The sequence below is a fragment of the Bactrocera oleae genome, chromosome 5 (genome assembly GCF_042242935.1).
Source record: "Bactrocera oleae isolate idBacOlea1 chromosome 5, idBacOlea1, whole genome shotgun sequence".
In the NCBI taxonomy this organism is placed as follows: domain Eukaryota; kingdom Metazoa; phylum Arthropoda; class Insecta; order Diptera; family Tephritidae; genus Bactrocera; species Bactrocera oleae.
Window position 1 is genome coordinate 72,616,803 of NC_091539.1, and position 24,775 is coordinate 72,641,577.

General features: G+C 34.9%; 1 protein-coding gene across 3 annotated transcripts in view; it reads right to left on the bottom strand.

Moving 5' to 3' along the window:
* Positions 1-1,088: 1,088 nt before the first annotated feature.
* LOC106627075 (uncharacterized) overlaps positions 1,089-24,775 on the bottom strand; it is a 49,578-nt gene continuing 25,891 nt past the window's right edge. The window contains exons 1-16 of one of the 3 annotated variants that reach the window (XM_014247069.3): positions 6,416-6,616; positions 6,301-6,350; positions 6,047-6,242; positions 5,814-5,993; positions 4,789-5,641; positions 4,593-4,727; positions 4,317-4,528; positions 4,178-4,249; positions 3,794-4,119; positions 3,549-3,729; positions 3,426-3,485; positions 3,184-3,363; positions 2,791-3,113; positions 2,557-2,704; positions 2,319-2,495; positions 1,089-2,255 (exon numbers count right to left, since the gene is read on the bottom strand). In XM_014247069.3, coding sequence (XP_014102544.2) covers positions 2,106-2,255; positions 2,319-2,495; positions 2,557-2,704; positions 2,791-3,113; positions 3,184-3,363; positions 3,426-3,485; positions 3,549-3,729; positions 3,794-4,119; positions 4,178-4,249; positions 4,317-4,528; positions 4,593-4,727; positions 4,789-5,641; positions 5,814-5,993; positions 6,047-6,242; positions 6,301-6,350; positions 6,416-6,448 — 3,276 coding nt within the window. In that variant the 5' untranslated portion in view covers positions 6,449-6,616 and the 3' untranslated portion in view covers positions 1,089-2,105. Of the gene's footprint in view, positions 2,256-2,318; positions 2,496-2,556; positions 2,705-2,790; positions 3,114-3,183; positions 3,364-3,425; positions 3,486-3,548; positions 3,730-3,793; positions 4,120-4,177; positions 4,250-4,316; positions 4,529-4,592; positions 4,728-4,788; positions 5,642-5,715; positions 5,994-6,046; positions 6,243-6,300; positions 6,351-6,415; positions 6,617-24,775 lie in introns of those variants that run through there. The other 2 variants (XM_036365323.2, XM_070109714.1) reach the window with 2 other exon arrangements.

The following is a 24,775-nucleotide window of genomic DNA, read 5'->3' on the forward strand; positions in this document are numbered from 1 at the left end:
ATGAAGGCAGACACTGACGACTACTCTCTAAGTAGAGGGGTTAAATAATTTCTCACCATATTTTTACTTCACTGTTTTACTGCTGAGTTGCTGAGTTTAGATTTATGTATGGTGTAGAGCTTTTAGCCAAGTAGACAGCCCTAAAGCATGTGCATGTGAACTACGTGCATCTGCATTCAAATAAAGGGTCTACCAACAAGAACGACGAAGTTAAAATGAAATAAAACACTCAAATTTGGTCAAAACGATTTCTGATTTTTTTTTTGGTTTTTTTTTTTTTTGCTATGCAGATGATTTTATATCATTTAGGATTTGAACAAATGAACACCATGGGTCTTTTCGCATATATCCACTCTTTTACGTCAATTTTCAATGACCCGTCTTGTTGGAAATATAAATTGTCCGCGTCGATTTCATCAAATTCTTGAAAAAAGTCGATCAGCATCGTGTTATAGTGCTCACTATTGATTTCATTTCGAAAGAAATAAGTCCCGATAACGCCGCCATACCATAATCCGCCCCAAACGGTCTATTTTTGGGGATGGAATTGCGTTTCTTGACCCACGCAAGGACTTGACTCACACCAATAGCGACAATTTCGTTTGTTGACGAAGCAATTAAGCCAGAAATGGGCCTCATTTGAGCAGATGATTTTTCAATGAACGTGAATTTGTGAATTTTTCCGAGAATGTCCAAGCGTTGTACCAAAGTGAAACCTGACATGCTAAAATGGCAAACTTTACTGAATACACTGTCACGGCATCCCTATTGGTGGACGCTGTATATGTGTATATAAGTACATACGTAGGATCAAAGACACTACTGTACGCCTGTTACAACTAAACTAATTGTCGCAGGTTTAATGGACCAGTCTGCGTCATATTCGATCACTGCCATTGATGAGTTGGTTTTCGATATCGAAATAGTGCAGCAGAGTACAATCAAGCTGAGGACATGCCGCCCGAATTGAGAGACAAGGCAACTATGAATTGATGTTTATCTGGGAAGACAGAAAATTTTTGATGCAAAATATATATATATTTAATACTTGGATATTTACCGTTATCCCAAAAAAAAAAACACGAAGATTCATTTTAAATAGACAGTATATTTTGTTTGTTTAAAGGATTAAAAGACAACAATAAACATATTAAGTGAATATTATCCACTAGCATAATGATTACTTGTACATTGAAATTGCCGTAAATCATTTGCAGCTTAGATTTGCCTTGGAATGCCTTGGAAATCCAGTTACCGTCTTCTCTTCGAAAATATTCGCTAATCATACTTAATTAATACATATTTTGATTACAACTAGAAAATACATGTAAATACGAGTTTATTTATGTTGAACAGCTTGAAAATTTGCATAATAAAAATATGTCTGTTTGTTCTCCACAAAATTCACTATAAATTGCTTACACACGTACCACAACACGTTATCTAAACATTTTCAAAATGGTAAATTTGTCTAAATCAACCGCTTACAGTACTTAATTTCCACACAGATAAAAGTTCGTTCAGAGAATATAATATTTAACAAATGAACAAGTACGCAACAAGGATATGTATCAGTACCATAGCTTCACTGTATAGTTTAAAAAGTAGCCTATGCTAGTTATAAATAAGTTAACACAACACAATAGCCGTTTAAAATACACCTAACTACAAGTACCGCTAACATTAGCAAAAATATGCGAACGGCAAATTAAAGAGTACACATATTCAGTATCATTGGAGTTGTATCCAATGTAATGTATAGGTATGATTACAATCAGAAATTGTTTGCTTTGCGTGCACTTGCAGCATTACAAGGTAGCCTATGAGCTTCGAATAAATAATTTTTTTTTAACTTTAGCAAAATCGAATCTTGTGTCTAACAAAACATAGCGCGCCGCAATTTCATCATTATTTCTGTTTGTTCTTGTTTTTGGAATGCATAATTAAAACACCCGTAAGACAGCAAGTTACTCCGGGTCCCTTCGGTTTGTTTTTTTTTTTTTTGGTTTTTATTTCAGTCTGAAAAGCGTCCTTTATTGCTGGTTGTGCATGCCTCTTTAACAGCAAAAAATTGTGTTTTACGACAACGAGCTGCGCGGTCAGCGTCACATATAAGAAGGTGAGGACTTCCGAGACCTTGAACGCGGCTTTGATGGGCTTTTTAAGCTGTGGCGCGAACCGCTACGCGACTTGAAGCCATCACTCCAGGGCTCAGAAACACGTCCATACCAATGCACCAAATCCATGACCTCCAACTATGCGAGTGAAGAGCGATGAATATTTTATACTTCGAATCGAACAAAAGTCAACGGTTTTACCTGTAAAGTCTGTGGCAACTCCTTGAACATATCCTGCTTGGTGACATTCGCATGCTGTGATAGGAACGATAAGCAATTCGACTTCAAAGCGGTAGCCATGTAGCGATCCGCAATGCCCAACAAGCAAAGCACCGATTCTTCGTCAATTAGTGAGTTCAGTGTATTCTCGCACAGCTCCTATCAATTGAGAATATATTATTCGTTTCATAAGTTTTTGCAATTGGTTTTTTTTTATCACCTTCAAGTCGCAAATTGAATAACGATCAGCGAGAAGCATTAATTCGCAAATGTGTTCGGCTCCTACCGTTTTATCAATAGGCGCGCCATAGATGTAGAGCAACAAGCGGCGAAAGATCACGGGCGAGGTGTCGGTTATGATGATTTTTCTGCAATAAGTCGCACCATTCATTAGCGCTCTCTCATCTACATATATTATATAACGTGCGCATTTATATGCGTTAGATATACTTGCCTCTTGATGCTCTCCTGCATGCCGGAGAGCAGCGCCTTTTTGAACCACTCGCAACGCGCTGAAACAATCACTCTATGCGCTCGAAATGTGTGCACTTGCGCTGGTGGCCGCTGTAGTTGCACCGGTTGTGGCGACTGGACCATTTCAAAACTGTCCTTATTCAAAATCGATATGACAGGCAACTGCGCGCTACTTTCCGCATAGGTGTGCACTTCAAATTCCATATCCGCCAGCTGTGCTGAGTGCAGCAGGCGCAAAGCGTTCTTTGATAAATTGCTATTGGCGGCAATGGGCGGCTCACACAGATGTTTCGTTAAATTCAACTGCTCAACGACGGAAGTAAAACGTTTCGAATGGAAAACATTCAAAGAGATAACTCAAGAAAACGCTTACCTTAACATTCTTGTAGTCATAAGAGCGCCGACGTTCCATAGCGAAGTCGTCAGACACTGCATCCATGTTGTTATCCAACTCTGGTAGCTTTAATTCATGCTCAAGTATGTTGGAAGCTTCCAAAAGTCCTAGTTCAATTAAAGATTCCGTGAATTCGTGCTTCTGCACCCGCTTGCATACCTGCAATGTGGACAAAAGCGTAAAGTATAAACGGTATTCAAGACTTTTATCAAGCCACCTACGTTGCTAATGGAGTCACGTAACGCAGACTTGTGGTCAAGCAGCTTAACAATCACACCATTCTGAAATATAACAAAGCAGCTCTGCACTATCAACACTTTCGTATTGTGCTTAAACATGCTTACGATTTGACTTGTCGCCAGTTTGAAACAGAATTTGAATTCTTTCCAACCCAATTTTTCATCTACTCGATCAGAAAGATTTTCCATTATCAAAATGTATGCGGGTATGTCTATGATCAGCTGCTCCAAATTTTGATTTATCGTGCTCCGTTTACTTAAGAAGTCCATTTCGCAGAATGACGTCCTGGAAATGTAAAGAATTTATCATTTACCATATATGGTGTATACTGCTATGGTCTTGATCTGACTTTTTGTCCCTAATAATTTCGAGAGCCGTGGCGATCCGCCCATAAATATCACGCATCTTTCGTACTTCATACATATATAAAACAAATTTCAAATCGTTCTCGGCCGTCATTAAGCGTTTCTTGTCTGTTGAATTATCGTAAAGTGTCAGCCCAACGGGTGGGCCACGTCGTGGTCTTGGTGACATGGGTGGTGGACTGAACAACGGCGCCCCATTGTCTTCTAAGCCTACATTGGCACTGATGAAAGCATTGTTTTGGGTTTGCATTGCAAGTACACTATCGTTGTGCTGTCGCGCCGATAAATCCAAGTGTGAACAATTTATATCCTGTAAGCGAAAATTTTACATTAAATTTTTATATAAGAAACCATTATTGTCTACTCACTTTACACATTTTTTCCAAAGAGTTTTTGATTTCCTCAACGACATCGGTTAATATTACTAAAGCAGATTCAATCTAAGAATATACAGGAATTTTATTATGTACGAACTCTACAATTTCCATAACAGTTTTGCCAACTTACTTCAGGTACTAAATAATTCACTAATTCCGCCTTTTCTTCTGCCGTCAGACTTGTGAAAACATTCAAAATATTACGCAGGAGTTGATGAATCTGCGACATGAAAATCGGAATACGTGTGCGTACGTATTTGATGATTTCATTTTTCTGGTAGCGCGTTATATCCGAGGCGTCTCGAATGAAAATATTACAGAACTGCAACACCTTGGCACATCCTGAAGGAAGCAGAACCAAATGTAAATACAAGTTATGTTTAAATAAGTAATAAAAAAAGGCTACCGATTGCAGACTCCCTTAGGCAGTCTTTAAAAGTCGCATAGAGTGAGGCGGGTTCGTGTAATATCGTAACAGGGTTGATTGCTTGTATTATATGGTTGAGCACGGCATGTGAATCCATCAGCGTGTTTACCACAACTGTAGATAAGTGACAATTACATATGTATATGTACAAACATAATATTTAACATAACCTTACATTTCTTCAGTTGCATGAGCTTCAGATACTTTCTGGTTGGCTCCACCATTTTCGTAAGAGATGGTTGGGTCTCTGCGAAATTTATTAATTTCTCACACGCATTCTCATCCATATCGGGCATCAGCGATTCCGCGTACAGCCAATGCAACACTGGTATCAGTAGAAAGTTTGGCAAATTGTAGAGGACTGCAACTGGTGTTAGTGGTGAAGAAGGCGGTGTATCCATCGAGCTAGGAAAGGGCGAAGGACTGCGTACACGGTATGGTGATAAGGGCGGACGACGAGTGTTGCACACAATAGTTGTCTCCGTCGGCTGCTGCAGAAAGTCTTGGCAAAAATTAAAAATATTTTTGCAATGGGACTGCGTTTCAAGATGGGAATCTGAATTTGATGTTGGTGGAAAACGGCGCATACCGCCCATATCACCAAGCGCTGCATTTTTGTCATGACCCACTCCAATATTGCTGGTTGTAAGACAATTAAAGGAATTTGACAGGTGTGCACCGCGGTTGGCAATTAAACCATTATTACAAATAGAATTTGTATGTTCAGCTGGTGGCTGCAGGTAAATTGGAGAGATATTGAGTTGCGGTAAAGACATTTGGTTATCGTCAAAGTTTTGCACATTAGAAATGGGTAGTGTCACTGAAATCTTGATAGGGTTTGATGCACCCAATATAGGACTGACGCCATCACTCGTTTGGCATTTCTGCGCCTTCTGGTATTGCTGTTGGTGCGATATATCGTGTGTTTTGCACGATATCGCATGCTGAGAAAGTGCAGGCCCGTTGGACTGGACACACATGCTGCAGTCGAAACCACTTAGCCGTAATACAGATGAATGTACGTGAAACTAAAAAAAAGTCGGTAAGATATAAAAATTATTAGTTAAAATACAAGTCAACTGTTACACAAAAATTAAGAGACCTTTGAACATAAATGTAAAGTCAACATTCAACCAAGCAAAATTAAAACCAAACGAAATAAAAACGCAGCTTAAATGTGTCTGCAGGGAATTTGCCTACATCAAAACCATCCGAGCTTTTAATAATCACATCCGTGAAGTATGACTCTTGCAACGCCTCTGCAAAAGAGAATTCACGTTCCTGGCCAGCTGCATGACACTCTTTCAGTCGCTTGCATTCCAATGCATACCAGTTCTCACAATCCAAAATTAGCGTATCAGTCGGTGTTAAAGTGTTAGTCTGTACAATAAAAACCTTATTAGGAATCTTGGTTGGGTGATACACGCTCTTACCCTAAATTCTATGCTATGTCCCGCAAACGCGCCGAATACTAAACGTGGATTCGTTTCGTTCACATCGAATGTTTCACAACTAAATAAGACACTCGCCGAATCGCAGCAAGTGGCGCAGTCTTTTGATTCAGGAAGTGGATTAACCAAATCGTTATACCAGGTTATATCATTCGTATCATCTAAGCGAAATTTAATGCTAAAATCGAAGGAGTAGTAATGTTATAACTATTTAATATTTAAAATTCACAGTTTACCCCTCCAAACCAGATATTTCCTTTTTAAGCTCAAAGGTGCAAGAAACGATCTACAAAAAATGTATTGTATATACATTTGGGCAAAGAATTAAAAATTCGCTCCCGATTTACTCACCTCCCAAGTGCCAAGGAACGAATGCTCCGCCATGGCGCTGGTTGACCACTGCTAATTATCTTAAAGTGTTTATCTATATTTGTCTTTTTACGTTTTACAAAGCACTTATGAATATTTGTTCACATTTGCAAATTCAGCGAAAATTTTTGTGTACCTATTACTTCTTTGCATATTTGACGTTTCGCTAAACATCCACTCCGACTGTCAAATTACACATTGACAAATTTGACGTTCCTTATGTTTCCAAAATCGTAATAAGAGTTGAGATGTTTTCCATTTAGGCGAAACTCCAGGGGTTGCTTTCTACTAGTTATTGCATTATGTCACGTTCACACAAATATTTTCTATACAGTTGGACTTGTAGCAGACTTCCATTAGGTCAACCCTTTATAATGATTATTTTTCAAGTTCTGCAAGTACTCTACATCTGGTGGTTTGAAGGTTACACGGTATATGTATAGTTTAGGTCCCCTAACTAAGGAGGCCTCAAACATGATTTTTTTTTTAATTGTTTTATTTTTACGCGAAGGTTACAAAGAAGCAGAACTATATATTTACCGGTTATACCAGATTACATACTTTTTCGGGTAAAATCTTAGTATAGAAAACCATAAAACTTATTGTCGTAGTTCTAGAGCTTCAAATTTGTGAGCGTAATAATTTTCGCCAATATTTCATTTTGCAAGCTACTGTTTGATTGCAGTTGCAACAGTGTAATACAAGAATATAATAATAATAAGAAATAAAACAAGTATTTATATTGTTTATAGATACAATATATATTGTATTTTCTTTATTCAAACTTGTTTGTCGTTTTTTGTTACTTTTTGTCTCCACGTCTCTACAGAACTTATTTACTTATTATTACACAACTCGGAATATTAATATACTTGTACATACAAGTTAGGTCTGTTTTTACCATATAACTTACTTATCATTAAGAATTATAAATCTACTCTTAAAATATATGTCAATATTGTTCGGTTTTCATTTTTTTTTTACTCAACGACTTAGTAAGTAAATGAGGGCTGATTGTTAGAAAATTGTGTATTTTATTTTTGTTTTTAATTGTCGATCAATTGTCTAATGACATTTATAATGTTTACAATAATAGCTGACGCTAAAATAAACATAAATACTCCTAATTACTCCAACGTTGGTTATAAAAATTAATTTTTTAAACATTAAATATATATATGATTATAAAAATTGCGTTAAGATTCATTAATACTCTTTAAATTTCAAGACTATAGAAACTGTACAAATATTGCAAGAATTATGTTTAAAAAGCGAATCAAGGAATCATACCCTTATTGTCATACAACGAAAAAATATATTAATAAATGAAAGAAACCTTAATAATGAATAAAAAAAAAAGTAAGTTAATGACAAGACTAAACAATCTAATTAGACCAGTGCGAGGGATACTATTCCGCTACACTAAAAGAACCTTTCATTTTTGGCACCGAAATATCGGCATAATTGACACATTTAATTAAAATTATTATTACTTAAGCCATTAAGATGAAAGGACGGAACCTTATTAAAAACGTTAAGAACAGTAGCAAAAATCGGACAGTGGCCGATGAGATAATTGATCGCAGACGAGCCCCGGTACTATTATCATTACAATTATTGACTATGGACCTCCTATAAAACGTAACAAGCATTGCGGCTGATACCAAAGGTATATCTCGTCACGTTAGCTCTACGACTTACGTTCGGCCACCCGACACAAACTCTCTCTTTTCTAGAAGAAGAAGATCCTGCAGTCCTTCCAAGAACCATCAACTGTTAAGATATAAATAAGAAAAATCTACAATTTTATCTCCAGAACCTAATTAAAGCATCTTATCTAAAAACAATCGAATAAACTATTACCACAGATTTGTATATTTTGCCTAAGCTACACTCTCTACATTGAAGAGAAATCATTTTTGTTAATGTAAATCACAACAAAAGTTTAGACAATTCTGAGGCGCAAGTTAACAAAATTGTATCTCTGCACTTAGAAATTATTCACCCGCATAAATAAAAACCTTCATTGGCAATCTTAGCTTATTTAAGAATTTAATATTTTTTTTCCGTTCCGAAAAGAATAATCCATTATTATCAATATTGGTGGCCCTCACAAGAGAGCTTGGTAATTAATTTATCTTAATTGATTAATAAGCAGTTTCAATCTTTTTTAAGACCACCAAGATAGGATACCAACTGCTGAATAAGCATTTTAATTTTTTATTGTAAATCTTAACTGTTAAGCCAGATTATAAATTTTGATTCAATAAAGATTCCGTTAGATTCGGAATCCAAACCGAGAGGTGTTATATCTCGGCATGTTGGCCGAAAAAAAAATTGTTTTTTTAAGAAATTGTTGCCCACATAATAATTTTTGCATGCAAGTTAACGGCAGCCTCCACAAAGTAGCTTTACGATCATTATAAACAAAACTATTTCTTTGCACTCAGCAATAATAAAACTTCTTAATAAGCATCTTTGCTTATTTAAGCAACCAATACTCTTTTTATTAAGCTAAGACCACCCATACAATGTAAACAATAAAACTAATTGCTGAATAAGCGAATATTGTAAATTGACACTTATTGTAAGACTTAAGCATATAAGAAAAATGTATATATAAGAGCAAATGGAAATAAAGAGATTCAGTCTTCCATCAGGACCACTCAACCCAATCGTTTGATTTCTTCCGTGCGTTGCGAGAAAAATATATTTTTTTAATACTTCCACATAGGAGGAAGTTAATTGGCGCCCAACGTGGGGCATGTGTTAGTGATATCCTCGGTAAAAAAAGGGAGAAAAAAACAAGTATCCCTAGCCGAAAGGATATTCATAGTGACGTGTGTCGAAACCCCAAAAAGAAATAGCAATCAAGTATCCTCTAGGGAGGAGAAAAGTAAAAAAAAAAACAAAGAAAATATATATCTATATATATAAGAAAATAACATATATATTTCCAAAACTTTGACAAAAATGACAGACGCTTTACCAACTGACTCAGACAAATGTAGGTCAGATAAATCTTATTAAAATTTTAAAAGGTTGTAGTAGAAACAAAACAAGATAAGGATCATATAGGAAAAAATAAAAAGCATTCTTTCCTACAAGAAAATATTTTTTTTAATGGGAAATAATTCAAGTACACTAAAATACGAAAGGCTGTACTATTGTAATCATTGCAAGGGCAACCATAGAACTGAAACTTGCCCATATTTAAAACATACAAAAACTAAAATAATAAAAAATGGCTCTAAATAGTGAGAACGAGAATCTTGTTGCTAGGCTAATAACTGCAACAAATGCTTCTCTTAGATTAGAGGTAGAGGAGTTGCGAAGGCAACTACAGGATTTAACACAGTCAACTACAGTCGTTGATTATAAAATAGAAGTGATCGATCCACATCTCAATTGTGATGAGTCACTTGAGGTGGTCAAGTCACTACCAGAATTTAATGGAAAACAAACTAAATACGTTAGCTGGAAGGAATTAGCTAATAACGCAATGAGCTCATATGTAAGGAGCAGCCGTAGATATTTTGCTGCATTAACTATACTAAGAAATAAAATTACAAACGATGCTAACGACACTTTATCCAATCACGGAACGGTTCTTAACTTCGATGCCATTTTGGCACGACTCGATTTTGCTTACGCGGACAAGCGACCAGCTCATATTATCGAACAGGAGATGAGTATTTTGCGACAGGGCACTTCTTCAATTATAGAATACTATAATAAGGTTAATGAAAAATTAACTTTACTTATTAATAAAACGACAATGACTTACGGATCAGATAATGCCGTAACTAAAGAATTAAACGCAAAAAATAAGCGGGATACGTTGCGTGTATTTATAACAGGTCTAGATGGAAATTTAGCCAATATAATATTTTCATTATCACCAAGTGATTTGCCAAATGCGTTGGCAAAAGCACAAGAATTAGAATCGAATAATATGCGAGCAATTTTCGCATCACAATTCGGGAAAAATCCGAATTATTACAGGCAAGGTACTAACTTCAATAACGGAAATTTCAATAATAATTTACGGTTTCCACAAACCCAACTTCAAAGAGGCTACAACCAAAGGCCCTTACAACAAAACATTCAGGCAAGACCTATCCCAATGGATGTCGATCCAAGTACTCGAATCCAAAATCGACCACATTATAATGTAAATAATACAAGTAATGTACAGAATACAAAAATACATACTACAGATAAACGACCATATACCAGCGCACAAATAAGTAATCAACCACCAAATAAAACACAAAGGATAAATAATAATTAAGAGGATCATTTTTTAGATCAAAACTAACTCTGCCATATATTTTCTTACATGACAGGGTTAATGGCCAAAACTTTAAAATTTTAGTAGATACGGGAGCAACAAGTTTCTATATAAAATCAGGAATTTATCAGAATAAAAACGAATTAAATATATATAAAAGAGTAAAAACAATTAATGGATTTTCGATTATACGATATTATCATTTCATTACTCTATTTGGTAAAAGACAAATTTTTTACGAAATCGAAAATTTAGAAGCAGACTTTTTAATTGGATACAAATTCCTGAAAGAAATTAATGCAGTGATCAACTTGAAAGAAAAAAAGTTGATAATAAATAATGAAAAGGAAGAAGACAGATTTAATAAATATAATTACTTTTGGAGCAGAGACTCCTAAAGCGCCAGCTAAAGATTTATACCAGCACAATGAATATATTAAAAATAAAAAATATATTAATGTGGAACAGAAAAGTTTTGCAACGCCAGTCGACGTACTTACCGACAATAAAGAAGATTATATAAACAAAATAAATTTAGAGAAAGAATTCTCTGAAGCACCAGCCGAAGAAAATACCGGCATAAATGAAGAAAGAATTAAATATTTGAGGGAAAAAATAAGAAATAAAATAAATGAAATACATCCTTCTATAAACATGAATTTACCGTTTCGAACGGATATTCGTGCGGAAATAAGAACCTCGGTAAATACTCCAATTTGGAGTAAACAGTATCAGTATCCTTTAGCATCAAATGCTTTTGTGAATAAAGAGATCGATAATCGAAGTTATACGACCAAGTTAAAGTCTTTGTAATTCTCCAATCTGAGTGGTACCAAAAAAGGGTATCAATGATGATGGCACAGCAAAATTAAGAATGGTAGTGGATTTCAAAAAACTAAATGAAATTACTATTTCGGATACATATCCGATACCAGAAACAATTGTTATACTTTCAAATCTAGGAGGATCACAGTATTTCTCCACAATCGATTTAGAATCAGGATTTCACCAAATTTTAATGAAGCCTGAGCATCGAGAAAACTGCATTCTCAGTAAATAATGGAAAATACGAATTTTGAAGAATGCACCAAGTATTTTCCAACGAGCTATGGATAATGTCTTAATAGAATTTATTGGAAAATTCTGCCACGTATATATTGATGATATAATTGTTTTTTTCACGCAATTTAGTCGATCATATAAAACATTTGAATCAAGTAATCAACTTACTTTAAAAATCGAATATGAAAATATCATTTAAAAAGTCAAAATTTTTTGAAAATGAAGTTGAATTTTTGGGATATATAGTTGCAAAAGATGTAATCAAAACCATTTGAAAAATTAAAACAATTACTAACCAATCAAGTAGAATTAACGCAACCAGACTTTAATAAAAAATTTATATTAGCAACCGATGCCTCAAATGAGGCATTAGGTGGTGTATTAAGCCAAGATGGAAAACCTATTACATTTATCTCTAAAACATTGAATTCCACAGAAAAGAATTATGCAACAAATGAGAAAGAACTTTATGCCATAGTTTGGGCATTAAAAACTTTAAGAAACTACCTTTATGGAGTATCAGATTTAGAAATACATACAGATCACCAACCTTTGACTTTTGCAGTCTCTTCAAGAAATCCTAATGTAAAAATGAAAAGATGGCATACCATTATTGAGGAATATGCTCCAAAAATGATTTATAAACCGGGAAAAATTAATATAGTCGCGGATGCCTTATCCCGACAAAACTTAAATAATATAACTGATGATTCATCAATGGACCCACAACATTCAGCAGAGAGTTCTGATAATACACAAATTCAAGAAACAAAAAAACCATTGAATCAATTCAAGCAACAAATACTTCTTCGTAAAGGTCGCTTTACCATTTACGAATCTATTAATAATTTTAATAAATATTAATAATTTTAATAAAACTAGACATATTATTGAATATGATACACTCGAAAATTTAATGACTATTCTAAAAGAATTTTTACAACCAAATCTTGTAACTGCAATATATTGTACACCTGAAGACTTATATGAAATAAAGGTTAAATTAAAAGAAACATTTACTAACAAGTTTTTATTTACAAAAAATTTTCCCATGGATAAATATCAAAAAAACTCATATAACGCTATTTTGAATAAAATAAATAACTTATCAAAAAATGATATTGAATCGGGGACGCTTCATCTTAGAGAGGGGGGAGTTAACGGCAGCCTCCACAAAGTAGCTTTACGATCATTATAAACAAAACTATTTCTTTGCACTCAGCAATAATAAAACTTCTTAATAAGCATCTTTGCTTATTTAAGCAACCAATACTCTTTTTATTAAGCTAAGACCACCCATACAATGTAAACAATAAAACTAATTGCTGAATAAGCGAATATTGTAAATTGACACTTATTGTAAGACTTAAGCATATAAGAAAAATGTATATATAAGACCAAATGGAAATAAAGAGATTCAGTCTTCCATCAGAACCACTCAACCCAATCGTTTGATTTCTTCCGTGCGTTGCGCGGAAAATATATTTTTTTAATACTTCCACATAGGAGGAAGTTAATTGGCGTCCAACATATTATAAAATAAAACCCTTCACAAGCAAAAAAATTTTCTAAATTTTAGATGAAATTGTTGCAAATGTCTCTAATTTGAAGATTTCTTGGACTGCCAAAACTGCAATCTACATATGCAGTCCGGATTTGGCTACTCCATGCGAGTGATTCATTTGTCATCACAAACTCCCTCCTCTTCTCTTGTTAGGAAAGCACAAGCACCATTAATACGAGCTTGCAATATTAATCAATAGAAACTCATAGCAATAAACAAAGATTTACACACAGTATAGGTATTATAGGTATAACAATGTGCCTGACACGTCTAATAATAGGGACATCACGCAGTGGGCACGCGGCTGTGTTCCCCGCCAACGGTCTAAGATAGGACGCCACCATATACAACGTCGGTCTCATTACTTTTCCTAGATGAAAGATTCGAACACGTCCACTTGAACCTAATTGAAGCTCTACCCGAGTATCAGGGTTACAAATATTCTATGACGATGGTCCACAAAGTTATTGTAAATGTAACAGGTGTTAACATTTAAAGTAAACAAACACATAATATGGTAACACTGTCCAGAACCAGTGGATGCTTTGCTATTACATCATACAAGTATTGTATTACTCTTTTTCTTCCGTTCGCATAAAACATTCGACCAAACCACTTCGTTGTGTCTTTCTTTAGTGCCGTTTCAGACAGGGACGCAAAAGAGTCTCATACCAGTTTATTGTGGGCGAGGGGACGACGAGGAAAGACGAAGGGACCGTGCCACTCGTGTTCGGGTGGCACGCTTTGCGTTCTTGTTCGTAACAGCTCGCTGATACGCAACTCAGCATTCCTTTTCACTTTCAAATTCTTTGAATGGTTGCAAGAGCGCTCGGTTTCAAATGAATTCGATCGCAAATTTGAGTTCTGTTATCTATTTTTGTATGTATATGCAAATATGTATGCATAGAATAATAGAAATATTATGACAAATTGTAAATAAGGAGAAAATTAAGATATAGATTATGGAGTAAAGAAATTATGAATTTTTAATACGGAGTAAAGAAATTATGAGTTTTTAATACTTAAAGATTAGGAAATTCCTATTATAAATTTGGCCTTGAAAATATTAGTAGCGGATATTCAATACATTCTTGTGGATTAGGGAATTCCCGTCTTTAGTATTTCTTTGAAACTATTTAGCGGGTAGGTACTTGTATTATGCATATTGTTCTACCATATTCATGGTAATTCAATGCAAGCAAAATGTGTGACCATCATCTCAACATACAAATGAAATACGCAGCATGCAGTGTTGCGCGGTGTTGCGCAGTCGAACCGCACAAATATTTACGAACATTTTGTGAAAAGGAATGCAGAAAAACTAGACTCGAGTTGCTGGACTCTTTTTGACCGTGTGAATGCCCAGAGCGACACCAAAAGAAAATTTGAAAAAGATCAGACTCTTTTGCATCCCTGTCTGAAACGGCACTTATTGATTGACACATACTACTGCAACATGGGCTCAGGAGAGTACGTGTCGGTCTAGAAATGAAATGTTCGTTTTACTGTAAAACGTGGTTTGCTATTAGTTGATGTTGTGCGCGAACTAATACGGTAAAATAAGTAACAATGAATATGTCGCTACTCGTGACGGCAGCCTTATGGAAAGTTGTGTGTAGAAAATATGTGAGAGATGAAGAGAAAGCATCAGAAGCAGAAAAATGGGATACGCTAGATCAAAAGGCATTGACGTACATGGTGTTAAACCAACCAACTCAGTTGATGCACATGAAGTCGTGCACAACTGCAGAAGCAGATTGGAAAAAAACTAAAGCAACTACACACACAAGTTGGGTCTGCACGGAAAGTACAGTTATATCAGAAACTATTACGTTTCAACATGCAGCAAGACGCCAGTGCATCGAGCTAGCAAATGTCGTAATAGGAAAAGGAGCACGACGGGTGGTCTTAATAACCGGAACCGATGACTATACATATTTGGCGACAACATAAGTGCGCAAAACATAGCTCCCAATCCTGTGCATCATAAGCGCACAAAACACATTGACATAAAATATCAGTTTATACGAGAAAAAGTAGAGTCAAATGATATTGTATTGGAGTATGTAACAAAAAATTATAATGTTGCCGATAAGAAAAATGTATAAATAAGAGTAAGTTGGACATAAAGATTTCAGTTTTCCATCAGGACAACCAAAATAATCGTTTTTGCAAAAAGTGCAAATTTACATTATTCCTGTATGACAATCAACCAACTTGAATTGAACCGAACATTCAGCAACAGTGCGATACCCATCAATCAAGTTTTCAAGGTATCTGGACATCAAGGACCTCCAAAGGACAAAGGAGCTCCGTCAGAAATCTCAAAAATCAAGATCCACTAGAGAAAAGAGTAAACTTTTAGTATTAAAAATAAAAATAAATTGTTAAGTGACAAATATTTATAAAATATATTCATCAACATCATATAACATAACCTCGATTTCGCTCACTCAAATTGGGGATTGCTCTCTCGGAACTAGAAATACCACAACCAGAGAAACACGATATCATCGAAACAGGGAGTTCCAACCTTTATGGCAATATGCTCGAAGGAATAGAACTTGATCGTACTCTGTAGCATTAACGACTTACGGTACAATTGACCATGATGGATCATGTACAACTTATGGTGATTTGACAGTTAAAGAACGTGTTTATACACGAGCAATCAGGAATACGAATGTTAAGATCCCAGTAAATACCTACCATGCGAATGTAGATATAGACCAATCAGAGCTTAAACTTAGTTCAGGTAGTTTCTGCCCTTTTTTGAAAAGGGAGTGTTTCTCAGCTCAAACAGGATATAATTAATGGTCTTCCTTTTTGGAAAACATAGTGTGCGACGGAGCAAGGCCTTTGGTTCAGTTATATGAGGGTAAAGACACTTAAGTGACAGAGTAATTTATCAACACCCCCTTCATACCTACATACAGGTTTAAGCGTGAAACATCTGACTTTGCAATTGGTGCAAATAAATCTGGACAATTCTGTGGTTACCAGAACATTATACAGACAGACCACCTAAACTTAAACATAGTAGAAGAAAAAGACTGGATTTTGCTGAAGATCAAAACAAGGAAGTTAATTTCTACTGCGCCTATTTGGCATTACCTTTATAAACATATGTTTAAAGCTTGCTGGGCAGCACTTATGTGCTTGCTGTCAAAGTAGTTTCCATTTTTTCGCTCTCTTCAATAAAGGATTTCGAACAGATAGGTCGTGTTTAATTTCAATCTCGTTATTAAACATCAACAACTGCATATATGAACTCCAAAATGTGGTGTATAGTAAAATATGTTACAAATCAGGTCAATAATCTCTATGATGATTATCTTAGATAATAAGATAGATGTAAGATAGAAGAACAGTTTCTTCGTCAGTCCATGACACTCGCATACATATCTCCTAATGATTTTGCATATGACTTTATGAAAGGTCCATGCTACTCGAGTTCCTTCTCTGGAGAAGTTATCTATATAATAAGTTGTCAGGTTAAATTAGTAAACATCCGCCCTATCGAGGAGACCTGTTATAAAGAACTCCCTGTTTTCATAAATAATAAACCAGGATTTATGATGCAGAAAACTCATCTCATTACAAAGATTGGAACCGAAATTTCTTGTGATCCGCTACTTTCACCATTTTATTTACTTGGAGATCAATAGTTTACTCCTTCTAAATCATTAATTCGATCTACTGCGTCAGTGATTTTAAAACCATCTGAATCACATATTATTAATGATTGAGAAAATCTCCAACTTGATATCATCGGGGATCTATTCTGAAGATGATTTGCACTTAAACCGGACTGGGCAGAATAGAAAATAGGTCGCAGTGCATACCTCTACTTGAATCTATACCGGATTGCCTTTTTGGCACCTGATGGTGACAAAGCATTCATTGGAACTCTAGCAAAAAAGACCATAACTTGGAACGGAGATGATTATACTGGTAATGTTATAAACTCCTTCAGTAAGGATGATATTGATCTTCTTAATGAAAGAATGGGAAATTTGCTTCATAATATTTAAAGGAAACTAGAGAATTTCGTATCATTCATTCATGGTCCTTCTAGCCATAGTGATAGGCACTATGGAGGTTTAATAAAACCAAAAAAAAACACTCAAAAACAAATACATTTTGTGCGGTGCAGTGATATAGTGACATACATATACAAAAAAAAACACAACAAAATTATGTTACAGTGAAGAAACAAACAAAGAAACACTAGGCAAAAGTGCTGTGCAGTGAGAAAAATAGATACACATATTCAAACATTGGTGGAGGTTCAGGTGGATTGCAAAATAATTATACCAAATACAAAAAATACGAGTGCGATAAAACAAATTAAAATCATATATAAGCGGGCGCGAATCTCAACAAAAACGAAAAACCAGCAAAGAACAACAACCACACCAGATCATCATTGATTTGGTTAGTGGATGAAGTGCGCCCAGAAGAAATTGACAATATTATTTCAGCAGAAATTCCGGATCCGAATGCTGATCAAGAATTATTTGATATTGTGACTACCAACATTATTCATGGGCAATGTGGTACTTTGAATATGATGTCACCATGTATGGACAATGGAAAATGTACGAAACGTTTTCCAAAACCATGTACAGCTGATACCATCAACAATATCAATGGTTACCTATCTTACCGTCGTAGAGACGTAGACAATGGCGGTCAATCATATGAGTTGCGTCTGTCAAATGGTGTTAGAGTAGATATTGATAATCGTTGGGTGGTTCCATATTCAAATGGGCCGATACATTAGTAGTAACGAAGCAATTTGGCGCATTTTTAGTTTTCCTATACATGAAAGAGATTCAGCCATTATACATTTGGATCTGCATATTGGACAGCGTATTTATTGCACTGAACAGACTGCTATACAAAAAGCTTTAACAGCTCCAAAAACTACTATCACTGAATTTAACCGTTGTAATCGACAGGATGTTGTTAGTCAATTTACAAAAACATTAATGTAAGTTAACGCCACATACGCTGGATTTAACTTACAAAGCTTTATTGCCAAAAACTAGAGCTACAGGTGAGACTTGCACAGTAAGCAGTATCCCACGGGTAACCGACACCGGGATCAAATGACAGCACATGTGCATCCGCGCAAATGCTGAATCAACAACACCTTTGAGGACAGCGGCAATGTGACTTAGGTTTAATTTTAAGTTTAAGAAATTTAAAAAAAAAATATTTTTTTATATAAAGTAATGTAAAAAAGTAGAACTCGTTTTAGGATGTTCCTAACTATTTTATATGGAATAAACAATCAAAAAATTGGGAACCACGAAAATGAGCCGTTCCAGTCCCAGGATTTGCCAAAGGCTAATAGCATAACATGGGGCTTCGCTGTTATAGCAAAACACCTCAATATAATATAAACTTATAAAATCCATATCAATGCAGACCTGCTGAGTCTACATTTTCAGTACTTGTCAATATCGTTACCTTTATATTTTAATAAAGGAATCATGTTACATTATATTTTTGTCAGACATTTACTACGTTTTCTTTGGAATTATTTCATAACACATTTTAATTCTTTCCAAATAATTATTCTTTCGATTTCAAATATGCAAGGTAGGCATTTTAATAGTATAAGTAATAGCGATATTGTAATTTACAGTTAGTCTTTAACTTTATTTCTGTATCGAACAGAATAATAAAGAAACGGTTTTTAAAATAAAATAAAAAGTTGTTTTTTTATTTTTCTAAAAACCCGGTAGCAAAAGTCTTCGCCTCGTTGCTAACCGACCTGTTTAAGTATTGGCGCGCGAGTTATGTGTACACTATCATCCCAACCAGACACCACACAACAAAATATTGTAAATTGGACAAAATAAAAGATTAAAGAAAAACAAGTAAACATTACAAAAAATAAGATAACAAGTAGAGATAAAGAACATAATGCAAATGCATACAAACATGTTTTGGTCCTTATGTTTGACTGTAATGATAACCCAGACATTATCGGGTAAACCACACATGTTTGTTTGCATTCAATAGAAAATAAGATTACATTTAACAAATATTGTATTTCATAAGAAAATAGAAAAACAAAGAAATAGATTAAGAAAATTGTAATCACTTTAGTAGTTATATAAGCAGAACATAATTTGAAAAAGAAACAGAATAAAATATAATGTCACAGAAGTAACATCGTCGGCATTTTTATTTTTCCTCCGCTCGAACAACCAAAACTGGCGCAGTCGGTAAAAACTAACTGCAAAGTTAAGCGATACTAAAAACTGAAGTTTTTTAAGTTTCGTAAGCTTTAGCAACGGGAAGCAAATCCTAAGATTAGCTCCCATTTTAAAGATCTCTAATATATATATATAAATATATAAGTCGGTCGGCACAGATAGCCAAGTTTAAGAAACTTAAGTTTCTACACAAGTTATCTGGAACGTCGGAGAGCGACTTCGAGGATTACAATTTGTGAAGGCGAAGAATAGCTTCATTCCGCCCATCAACATTACCAGGAAAAGTGGGATTAAAGATTAATGCCCCACACACAGAAGACGCGGAGAGAGCGAAGTGCACCATACAAAGCAACAACAACAAGTTCAGTTGTATCAAAAGAGGATACATCAGCAATGAATCCAGGCGAGCAGCAACCACTTCAGATGACAGGATCGCAAATTTTGAAGGCAGCTTCAAGAATCATGGACTTTGACGGCAGAGATTTATCATCGTTCATCAGGGAAGTTGACATGATCCTTCCTTTATTCAACCCCAACCCATCAATGTTAGAATTTATAACGCAGCGACACGTCAAAACAAAAATTAAAGGAGAAGCAGCAAGTGTCATCCGGCCTTTGGGACCTACACCAACATGAGTACTACGGAGGCGGAATATGTGGCGCTTTCGTCAGCAGCTAAAGAAGCGGTATATATTACGAAACTTGTTAATGAAATGGGTTTCGGCGATGTCCCGCCAGTGAAGATATACAGCGACAACCAGAGCGCACTGAGCCTTGCAAAGAACTCCAAATTTCATGCGCGTAGTAAGCATATAGACATTAGGTATCATCATATAAGAGATTTGTACAAGAATAAGAAAATTGAAATCGAGTATGTACCAACGGAAAGTATGATTTCAGATGTACTAACTAAAAACTTGTGTAAGGTTAAACATGTTAAATTTGTTAGTATGATGGGATTGCATTGAATGTGTTTACTTTTAGTTTGAGTTTGTAAAGTTAGACATGCAGCTCTGAGAAGAAGTGTTGAGAATAATAATATTACTGGCAACGCTGAATGTCCCCTATTATTTAATAATAACGTCTGGCAACCCCTGACTAGAACTTCGCTTTTGTGTAATAGATCAGTAAGTCGTAATCCGTAGTCGAATGAAGTTACTATATATACAAAGAAAATATTCTTACATTGTCCTAATAAATTGACCTCAAACAAAAGAAATACTGACTAATTTAAATGTAAATAGTAATATGTCAACTGATGAAAACACTTTTGTTAATTACAATGCTATGGTAAAAAAACTGCAAAAGGGAACATACAAAATTGACATTAAACGAGGAAAGAGCAAAGTATGGAATACCTTCGGAATTATTAAAAATGAAGAGCATGAGGCAATTCCAAATTTAGTTGTGCAGAAGTTGTTTAAATGTTTATAAATATAACAACAGGAGTACTTCGAATTTAGTGAAACATAAATGCTACATTTTAGAAAGCTCTTCATAAGCGTCAGTTGATAAATTTCAAGTTGATCCAGAATCTAAAAGGCAGATGGTAGGCACTTTTACTCTATGGTGTGCAGTAAATAATAGACCTAATAGAATCGTTGAGGATAGTATGCTTAAGGAATTAATAGATTTCTATAAGTATTGGAACAAAATTAATTACGTCTGATCTTTGGACCGACCATTTCTTCAAAAAAACATATATAGCTGTTACAATCCACTACGTGAAGGAAGGTAATTTGGTAAAACGTTTTTTTTACTACCTTTTGAAGCACAAAATAACAAAAGTCATATCTAAACGGCGCTTCAGCAAATGCATTACATTTATAATAATATATGTTGTCATCTACATTTTACGAAAAGTAAAGGCATTGCTACAAGAATTCAACTGCGAGTTATCCAGAAATACCTTTATTGTAACAGATAGAGGGTTAAACATGCTTGCAACTTTTCGGACTTACAACCACATTAAATGCATAATTCATTTGATTAACAACGTATTGCAAAAATCCATGCAAAGTACACCTGAAATATTAAATTTATGTCGTTTGTGCTCAGAAGTAGTTAAATATATTAAAAAATCCGGCAAAAACTCTTTTCTACCAAAAACCTTAAAAAGTTATTCACCTACCCGTTGGAACACTTATTATTATTTATTCGAGTCCATTGAAAATAACTGGATGGAGATTTTTAAAATTTTAGAGGAAAGTAATCAAATACAGAGATTTGATAGTATAAATCTATATATATAAAAGAAAGCCGTGTTAGTTACTCCACTTATAACTCAAGAACGGCTGAACCGATTTAGCTGAAAATTGGCAGGGAGGTAGTTTAGAGCCAGGAAAAGGACATATGAGGATATTTTTATCCCGATCGACAGCATTCCCGTGTGACTTGACATGAAACGTCAGTCACTTTAAAATGTGGTATAACAAAAAAGAATCAGACTTGGAATAACAAAACGCAAATGACAGCTATGTATTGACGTATGGATGACAATTTGATATTTGTAAGAAATCAATAATAAAACTATTTCTATTAAATAAATAATTAACAATTATAATGATAGTGCCATTGCCCATTCGTATAAACAGTGAAGTGAACTATAAAACTCGGTATGGTTGAAAATTTGAGTTTGAGTTTGAGTGAAGTGAAGTTTAATTAATAATGCCGCGACCAAGACGATCGAATCTTTCCCGACAAAGCCGTGATGCAAGAAAAATACGAAATACTGCAAATGAAAGGACTTTAGAAGAACAAGAAATTGCACGTGAACAGCGCCGCGATAGTATGGCTCGACTTGGTGCTTCTCAATCACGAGCGCAAAGTGAAGCAGCCCGTGAAACAGCTCGGTTGGCAATGCAGAATCGTCGAGCGAATAACAGAGGTCAACAAATAGATAATTTGCGACGCAGAACAAGATATTTATCAAGTGCTGATTTGAATCGAGCAGCGTTTTAATACGATTGCAGCAATGATTACAGCTTGCATCCTAGCGTTTGCATTGGGCAAATGGACGTAGTTTGCGAGTATTGTGGTGCATTAAAGTTTTCCGGAGAAACGCCTGGATTATGCTGCCTTAATGGTAAAGTGAAATTGCCATTCTTGACTCCGTCACCTGAGCCCTTGTATTCATTGCTTTGTGGCGAAACACAAGAATCACGCCACTTTCTTGCAAATACTCAAAAATACAATGGTTGTTTCCAGATGACGTCATTTGGGGAAGATATTATCGAAGAACGAGGATTTAATCCGACATTTAAGGTATTTATTTTTGTACTTATATAGAATGTAGTTAAAGAATAACTTACTTTATCTATTGGTACCTATGTAGTATATTTGCTAATTCTGAACTCTACTCTCCCATAGAAAAAAGTATTTATAACCCTGTTAATACTGTCTGGTTTTTTTTTGTAGATACAAGGACAGATTCATCATCGAATTAGATTATTACTACCTTTCGAAGATACACATAACAAATTTTTACAAATATATTTCATGGGCAACATTTTTTACACCATAATTTTTTCTATTTATTATAAAACATCCTTGAATTAATTACAATTCTTGTTTTAAATAAAATGATATTCGAACTAAATTCTTTGCGGTTAAAAGAAATAAATATGAATCTGCATCTTAATATTTTATGTAAATATGAAAAAGTAAAAGTAACTCCATTTATATTAGAACTCATTTATGTATATAATACTTCATTTAATACTGCTAAATGCTAAAAATTTAAATTAAATATTTTTGAGTATCTTCTTTCTCCTTATTCACAATTTTTCAAAATATAATATTTCTATTATTCTAGGGATATATATAATATTTGCATATTATACAGGTAACCACTTCATATTTTCCATTCCTTTGAGAGTACTCTCAAATACTCTACCTTTAGTTGCAAATGTTAAGAATACAAATATCCATTAAGATAAAATATTCATTCCATTCCATTCCATTCTGTTCCGGTTCTAATTCATTCTCATTCATATTCGCTTACATAGAATGAGAGACCGATTCCATTCTAAAATCAAGGGAATGTTCGTGCAGGTACAGGTGGCAACGCAGCAGGCAACTATTGATAGGACATTTGGCAAGAGTGATCGAGCAAAAAGAAGTTGGCGAGAGTTGTCGAGCAAGAAGAAGTTGGCAAGAGTGATCAAGGAGAGAGAAGAAAAAGTGAAGCGTCGCGGAGCAGTCGCAGGCTTGAATTTTCCTACTGATAAACTTACTAAAGTAATATAATTTCAGCATTTCAAATGATACCGAAACCCATTAGCGTACTAACGCCATAAATTCCTCTACACACTGGACATTCACTGAAGTCCCTCAATTAATTAACTAACGACATTCCCGACCATCTTAACGAACGATTGTTAAGTTTGACCGAATTACCATAGCTTCATGAAAACTGACTCAACTACGAACATTGCATACCAAGTCGTCAACGAGCCAGGATCTCGTTCCTGCGAAATAGATATGTAGGAAGGGTGCATAGGAGCGGACAGAACTTCGAATTTAACACTTAAAATTACAACTCTGACAGATTGACCGAACTTAACGAGACGGTTGAGTGTATATTAAAATTATAAGTGTATTAAATAAATACATTTTAAACTGTATTAAATAAATTGAATTAAAATGTGTTAAATTAAATATACATAAGTGCAACAAAAGAAATTAAATATACGTTTTAAAAAGAAAATCGGCAAGCTATCGGCCGCAGGCCATGATTGAGCTTAAGCCCTGATTGGAAAAATGCTGCGCTGCCCAGATCGCTGCCGGCACTGCCGTCGTCGTCGTCGTCAATGTGTTATAGTCTTTACCGTGTGCAAATTTAATTTATGTCGAAATTTTATTATAAATACGGATACATTTTCTAATACAATTTTAATGTTAACAGACAGTGAAGATAGTCAGTGCTCATATCATTATTCACCGGAAAATAGGAATTGTGGTAATAATGTCTTCGAAAAAAGTAACAATTGTACGGAACCGGTAATCGTGGACGATGTTTCGCAAGTAATGAGCGGACACGAGGAATATCCTCTACATGCGCAAGATATTTTAAAAGAGAAGCAGCAAAAAAGGAAAAGGAAGCAGGATTCTAACGGTCCAATATTGAAGAAAAAACCAATGAAACGAACAGTGGTTATTTTCTACATATATGTATATAAAGAAGTTAT